General features: G+C 34.2%; 1 protein-coding gene across 2 annotated transcripts in view; it reads right to left on the bottom strand.

Annotated features, from left to right (window-relative positions):
• Positions 1-4,614: 4,614 nt before the first annotated feature.
• LOC116850401 (scoloptoxin SSD14-like) overlaps positions 4,615-8,161 on the bottom strand; it is a 14,140-nt gene continuing 10,593 nt past the window's right edge. For both annotated transcript variants that reach the window (XM_032828651.1, XM_032828650.1), the window contains 3 exons: positions 7,503-7,668; positions 6,752-6,898; positions 4,615-6,548 (listed from right to left, as the gene is read on the bottom strand). In XM_032828651.1, the coding sequence (XP_032684542.1) occupies positions 6,360-6,548; positions 6,752-6,898; positions 7,503-7,668 (502 nt within the window). In that variant the 3' untranslated portion in view covers positions 4,615-6,359. The remainder of the gene's footprint in view (positions 6,549-6,751; positions 6,899-7,502; positions 7,669-8,161) is intronic.

The raw sequence follows: 8,161 nt of genomic DNA, 5'->3' as shown, positions 1-8,161 counted from the left end.
TCTCTCTCTCTCTCTCTCTCTCTCTCTCTCTCTCTCTCTCTCTCTCTCTCTCTCTCATCCTCTCGACATGATACTAACATATAATAAAAATAATCGTAGTTACACACGAAAAAAAAGAATGGTTGTGTCAACCAGAAAAATAATAAAATATGGCATCGCTTTTCTTTTTGGCTTCAAGAATCAATTTGTAATTGCACTGACTTACTAATATGTTGTTCCCAAAATGTAAATGATTGCGGCAGAAAATTTGTATAAAGCCAATAAAAATTGCTTATAGCAACAATTTTTTTCAGTATAACTGAGATTTCTAGACGCAGCCAGAAGTATGCCCGTTTGTTCAATTTACGTTTCATCAGTTACGACATTACCATGCCAAAGTACATGCATATTGACTTTGTAATATTTCCATTCTTGGAAAATTGTGTTGCGCGAAATGCAATAACATCGGATATGTAAATTCGATCTAGCGCGGCTTGATAATTAATTAAAACACTTTTGATTGCTATAGAATGCCTCTCATACAAATCCTATACTATATAAAACATTGTTATGATCTATAACGTGTTGTGCGTAATACATTCTCTCGTGAGGCTGATATTACGTGGACTTATGTGTACCTGGATACCGCAAATTATCTTTGCGAATCAACAGGACGATGAGTCAGGACAGTTACGAAACTTTATTCAAATCGTTTTTTTGCGTGACAGTAAGTGCACTTGTCTCTTTGTTGATTTAAATCAAATGCAATAAATACGTGTAATGTCGTTTAATTAATTCGCGCGATCGTTTGTGTACTTTAGATCCGAGTCGTAATACGAGGTATTTATCATCGACGCGCATAGATCGCGGAGATAAAATTTAGTCGCGTATATCTCGCCGGCGAGTTACTTCCCCGGGCAAATTCCTAAAATTCAAATTAAAATGAATTATAACATTTATAACGTTTATAACGACCGGGAATAGCAGAAACCAGCGTAAATTATTAGCAGACTGATATGTTAGATGACAATTGACGAAATTATTCTTTCCACAATGTCAATAAATCTAGGTAAGTATACGAAAAAGGAATCGTTACAGTGAATATTTCATTGTTCTATTTCTCACAATATGCTTTATTATATGCATACAGTAACATTAATTTAATAGCGATTCTTCTTCAGTGAAAAGTATATACAAATATTAAATCAAATAAATTTTCGGACGACGAACACTTTGAAGAAAACTCATTTAGAAAGTCACGCTGTCTTATTTATTTCTCCTTCACGAATTTCCTTTGTTATAACGAGAAAATTGTGAACTACAGCGCGGCAGTTATATTACAGGATATAATGGACATATTTCATATTATTAACAAGTAACATTAATTTACCTTACGTCTATTATTTTTTCATTATTTTATAAATTCACAATAAATCGCATAAAGTCAATATAGGCAAGTGATAGTCATAAACCGCCGGTGAACTAGCGAAAAAATTATTAATTTATAACATTTCAAGTTACAATAAAAAGTCTATATAGACTTTAATAATTTTTTCGCTAGTTTATCGGCGGTTTATGACTCTCACTTGCCTATATTGACTTTCTGCGATTTATTGTGAATTTATAAAATAATGAAAAAATAATGCAATAGACGTAAAGTAAATTAATGTTACTTGTTAATAATATGAAATATATCCATTATATCCTGTAATATAACCGTCGCGCTGTAGTTTGCAATTTTCTCGTTATAACAAAGGAAATTCGTGAAGGAGAAATAAATAAGACAGCGTGACTTTCTGAAATTATAAATTTATAACATTTCAATATACATTTATAAATTTATAACATTTTAATATAATTTTCCGTTAGTACATATATATATATATATATTTGACCTTCGTTAACAACATCCGCGTATTAATGCCAATTTCCTTCCGCGTTCATTAGCAGAACATAATTTAGTCGAAGTCTATTCAGACTTTTTATTGTAACTTAAAATGTTATAAATTAATAATTTTTTCGCTAGTTCACCGGCGGTTTATGATTATCACTTGCTTATATTGACTTTCTGCGCTTTATTGTATATTTAGTTAGAGTCTTTTTAGTTTTGTAACGGTTTATAAATTTTTTCATAAATAGTGGATACAACTTGGCCCAACTAAATTATGTTCTGCTGATGAACGCGGAAGGAGATTGGCATTAATACGCGGATGTTGTTAACGAAGGTCAAATGTATATGTGTATATATATATATATATATATATATACACTAACGGAAAAAGACGTACACTCTATATTCGCGACGTGCGGCGAGTGCAATGGTTAAGGACAAACCCAAGAAGAATGTCAATTACTATGGCGGCGGAAAACCTTGAGACATGGCAGAAGAGTCTCTCTGGCGATTTCTAACTCTCCTTATTGATCTGTATCGCTTTGTTTCGCGTGTTTACCACTAATAATAGAAGTATTAATTATAAATTAGCTATTGTTCCTCCTAAGCATAGCTATGTTTTCAATAGAACATTAGTTTCGTTCAGGATGATAATAGTCTAATACGGGTTGCTAAATTTCTAGCGCATTTATTGTCTATAAACGTATGCATGTGTGTCATAAAACGAACGTTATTGCGCAACAACTTCGTCTGATAATTTACGAATTTCCAGTATTAATCTGCTAATTCATTCATTTAAAATATTAGTGTTGAATTATATGCTAATCTACTTTCATCATAATTCATTTGTTATAATGAAATTTGTCCGAGTTAGGGGGTAATTTACATTTTATTTGCGTGTTTTAAATAAATGCCGACGCATCATATATGCGCGAGTATTAATTATCAGAAAAAAAGGAGCGATTTAACTTGTCGTGTAATTACTGCTACTTTTCGTGGACTTATAAAAATAACATCTAATCAAAATTAGTTTCATTTCCGATGTTTTGTTGTAATCGTGTTTCCAGAAATTTAAGATACCAATGCGAAACTTCTATTGTAAGAATTCTTGAAAAATCGCAGAGATTATTTTTTCTCAGCACTTTAAATGTGTCAAAGGATATTAAATACTATGAAAGAATGTGTATAATGTTACGATATATATATAAAGAATGTGTATAATGTTACGATATAGAAAATATTAAAGATATCATACATAATTTCTGATTTTTTCTGAATTAAAATATGAGACGTATTATATTACTTCGTAAACGCAATCATCATGCTAACTTTGTCTTGAGCAATGGCAACATTTTCAAATTTCGAGCAGATAATCGCCATATTTAATTTTTATCAGTTTAAAAAAAACATTGTCTTATATAAGCCTTTGTATTCTGAATATGTTAACATTTTAACAACGTAACTAACCAAAAACTCTTTGTTTTTGTTTCAGATTTAATGGAGCTTGTGAACACTCAGTGAATACGATCCCCAGGGAGTGCAGTTTCGATAGATGCAGATGTTGCACGGGAAGATTTGTTCGAGGTAAGCTGGATCGACTCGAAGGTAGGTTTATAGACTTCCTGCACTGTTGCATTCATTAACTCTTTGCGCGCTCGAAAACTAGAACATAATTTTCGGAATAATTATCATAAAATTAAGCTAGTAATTACTAGAACATAATTGTCAAATCATAAATATTGCAAAAACTTGATACGCTTGTATTAACGTTTGCGTTTTTTTCCATTACATCATTAATTCTTGATCGATAATATTATATTTTTGCTTTATACTGTTGCATTCATCCACTTTTGAGCACTTTTTGCGCTCAAAAACTAGAACATAATGATCGAAGTTATTATCGTCGAGTCAACAAATATCGCAAAAAGTTAATGTTTGTATTGACGCTTACAATTTCTTTACTGCGACATCAATTCTTGTATCTGATCGATAATATCATATTTTTTGCTTGTCAGGTTTACAGCAGAACGTAGTTCGATCCTGAGCTCCCGGTATTTCGGTGAGTCAAAAACACAGATTGAAGGTGATGGTTTTGCGAAAAATGTGATTTAGCTCAGCATTTTTAGCGATAGCCAAATGTTATATTGTTATTCCGCAAAATGATGAGTGTACAATTTGAACAGTTATGTTATATTACGTAATGCACATACTGTTTAGACGTAAATGCTATTGCCAAAAAATCACTGCGCGAAGATTGACAGCATCTAGATAGCCCAAAATTATTTAAAAAGGATTTAGAGATAAATAATGCGCGGCAGCTCGTTTTTGTAGCGTCTAGCTAATTTAGAATTCATTTACAGGTGTGGCTACGAATGAAATATACAGGGTGTCTGATATATATAATATATAAAACTCTCATAGATTAAGTCAAAAAGATTGACGAACAATCGCACAGAATTATTCACCTTCTTTAATTAATAACTCTAAATTTTTTCGTGGTTATTCGCAAAATGGTAAAGAATTCAGTTTAACTTACACAGTTAAACTAAACTTACAGTTTAATCTACACAAGTATTTTATATGTCATCGTCAGACACTATCGTATACCTACATCATCAGATATTAACACAATTAATGGTAACTAAATTACTCGCATTATTTAATTAATGATATTTTAATTGAAATTGATTTTGCGCGCTAAAATCTTGACTAAAAGCAGTCGATTAAATGATTCAAAAGACCAATATATTTAAATATCAATATTTATTCAAACGTAACAATAATCGGTTTTATCTTTTATTACACAAGAGCGTATATCACATATGACAATATTGCACGGTATTGTCTAGCGCGGTTACACGCAATACTTATTTCACTTTCGTTACCTAGGATCTACTAGGTTAGAGGAAAGTAGCCAAAAGCGACATAGGCCTCCTAAAACGACACACCTCTATATCTCATATATGAAATGTTGTATTTTATCGAAACTATTATAAACGTAATTCGTTTTACCAGTGAAGTCATAAAAAAGTCATACTTGGTATATTTCTTGTTCTTTTATATGCTAAATTAGCAAATATTGAGTTTTAGAAATTCGCAAGTTTTATTTCTATGATTTTTATTGCCGAATTACGTAAACTAAACATCGATAATTATCTTTTTGTTCAACATTAAGTTCTTCTAGATGCATTTAGCTTTTGTACAAATATTTTTTGAATATTTTAATCTTTATCACTTTTTTACTGTGTAACTTGAAAAATTTTATGAGAATGTTTTAAAGTGACATACCTATAGAATGCGATAGCTACGATAGTCTGTGACTAACATAATCTAATTCTAACCTCACATTGTGAAGTGACATGTGTTGTATATGAACTTACTCTGCTGCAATAATATAAATGTAAATTATTTTCAATAATTATTTGTAATTATATATATCAGTGAACACTAAAATAAATATTGCTTTTAAATAAAATGAATATTATTCAACCATTAAACGCATTAACAAACTATTTATTATCAAATATTATCATATATGCAACATGTTATATAACTTCCAATATGTCGTTTTTGGCACCCATTTTCTTTGAACTCTATTTTATATTTATATTTTGAGCTTCACATTAAGCATAACCTTCAAAAACAAAGTGATATGTCGCTTTTGGTGCCTTTACTCTACTCGTAGGATCTACGAACAGCTAAGTGTCTGTACATTATCCAAGATAGGATCCTACATTACTGACTATTGGTATATACGATTGTTCTGTTATATTTTTGCTCTAGGAAAATACTGCTCGCGAAGAATCCAGAGATGATAAGTGTTAATTTGTACTTGTGCTCGCGGAGATATGATCCATATTTAAAAAAAAAAAATATATTGTGAAATATATAAATGTGATGATCCGTGAAACGATAACAATACGAATGCATGCATGCACTTGCGGTCTGTCGCAACTGTGTTAAGTATTTACAGCCAAACGGGAAACACATACGCAAACTAATTACACTATCCTTGCGTTTATCGATATTATCGTATTATCGCGTGTCGCGGGTCAACAATAAAACAAAGAGATAAATAATTATGGGTATTTCGAGTCAGTGTGACACACGTTACAGCAATTAGACTCGAACAATTCGCTTTGACAAATATATATATATATGTAAATGTATGTATCACTTTGAAATAATCATAAAATTAGAAGTCAAATTCGATATTTACGTATAAAAATTGTCTAATATCGCGCATTTCCTACGTGGATGACTTTGCAACTTCGATAAGCACCTTATGCATTGCTCTGCACTATTTCTTTCTTTTTCTCGGAACGACGCACATGACGATAGAGATTCTATGCCACAGAGAGCGGGCGTAGACGTAAGGGGGCTCGAAATCACTGGCAACAGTAGTTTACTCGTCGTGAAGAATTGCGATAGTGCAGAAAAATTCCCAGCGTTACAAGGTCGACCGCGTAGAACGTAAGGAACGTCATTTCTAGAATCCTGCCGTCCTTCCTTGTCGGCGATAGTCCGAGTTCGCGGTTATATATCCTTTTTCTTTGGATATACCCGTGATCGCGCTGCCAATCCCACTGAAGGTGGTGACGTTGTGTCCGATTTTCCTCAAATAACTCAACGTAGATTCGCAGAAATCGTGCTCGTTCTGCACGTTCATTGGTAACAACTGCAATTTTTTTTAATTTTCATTAAATCATAATCGCTAACTCCAGCGTACATAGTGTTTTTCTCATATGATACATAATAAAAAGGACAATATTTTCTACTTATTACGAGGTTAAAAACCATTTTTTTGTCGTAATGTGGTAACGCTAGAGTCGATCGAGATTTCTTGCACGTTGAAACGCTCATATCTCTCATTCTACTCACTTGATGATGAAGTCGGTGCGCGTCAATTGCCTCCTTTATATTGTAGCCATTGAAAAGATTCAAAATCATTCCAATCGCAACGCCACTTGTGATTTTCGTGCCGCCCGCCGCACCTATCACTAATCTCACGTTGTTTTTCGCGTCGAGCTGAAAGAAATCATTTAATTGAGTTTAGTTTAACACCTTGCAGTTTTTCTATCATTTTATCCGTCGCGTGTCCGTACTGCCACACTAGTATATTATCTCTGCTTAACTCCGATCTGTCTGCCAAGGCATCTGAGACTTACTACGAAATGATTATCACGAATGCTGTTGCAGCATTCCGCGCAACTCGATCTGACTTATCGTGGCCTGACTTTTCATCGTGGCCATACTTCTCATTCGTTCCACTTTAAATTATTCTAACAAATGCTCTCAGACGATCTATTCATGATCCCGTATCGTAATCTATCATTTCCAACTACGTGCTCGTCTGGAGACATTAGCGAGGCTCTCTTTACGGCGAGCGACGGTGAAGTCATCATGATCGCGTGCATTATGAATTGCTATTACTCATAATTGAATCGAGCGATTCTCGAAATCGATGAGTTATCACGTTCGTTTATCGCAAACAATTTATTGTCACAATTAAATTTCATCGGTGTCTCCACGACGCGTCCAAAGCGTTATCTGGCTTTCTATGTTCGCGCTATTTTTCGAGTTTCCCCCCCGGCGGATCCATTGACGTTACCGTAGATACGGATGATCTTACCACCACAGATGGGCACATCGAGCTCAGTGGCCGTTTGCCAGGTCGGATGAAGTTCGCCGGTGACGGCGGGAGTCCGAAGCCGTTGGTTATGTTGGGCGAACTGAAGTCGTCCATCTCGTCGTTAAATATTATACCGGTGGAGTTCGAGCGTATCATCGCGCCGAGCCTGTTAAATAAAGATGCCGTGTGAAGGAACAGGACATATACCGCGGGATCGTCCGCGAAAGATTCTTCCGTATCGTTCCGTTTCTCGAGTGGATACGAACCGCACTTTGAACAGAGAATAATATCGAGTATTTCAGCAGCGAGCTAGACGCAATCGTCTCCTTTTTTCGATTTTGTGACCGCCGTCCGAATCGTATAATCCACGACGTGGACGTGAAACGGTAGTAAACGCGAAAAACGTCGAGATAAGGAATGACATTGACTTTCTGCATTAAAACTAATACAAAGTTATTTATTTATTACAGCGACGACTCCTTCGCCCGAGAATAAAGTTATTTTCACGTACATCGCGCACGCTTTGTTTATTTGTGACTTTATCATATTATCGGTTCGCATCCTTTAATTTATGTTTCGTAATTAAATATACGTTTAATTCGCGTCTCTCTCTCTCTCTCTCTCTCTCTCTCTCTCTCTCTCTCTCTCTCTCTCTCTCT

The sequence above is a fragment of the Odontomachus brunneus genome, unplaced genomic scaffold (genome assembly GCF_010583005.1).
Source record: "Odontomachus brunneus isolate Ranch 3 - 2012 unplaced genomic scaffold, Obru_v1 Obru_scaffold_144, whole genome shotgun sequence".
NCBI lineage: Eukaryota > Metazoa > Arthropoda > Insecta > Hymenoptera > Formicidae > Odontomachus > Odontomachus brunneus.
Note: the sequence above shows the minus strand (reverse complement) of the source record. Positions and strands in the feature narration are given on the sequence as shown.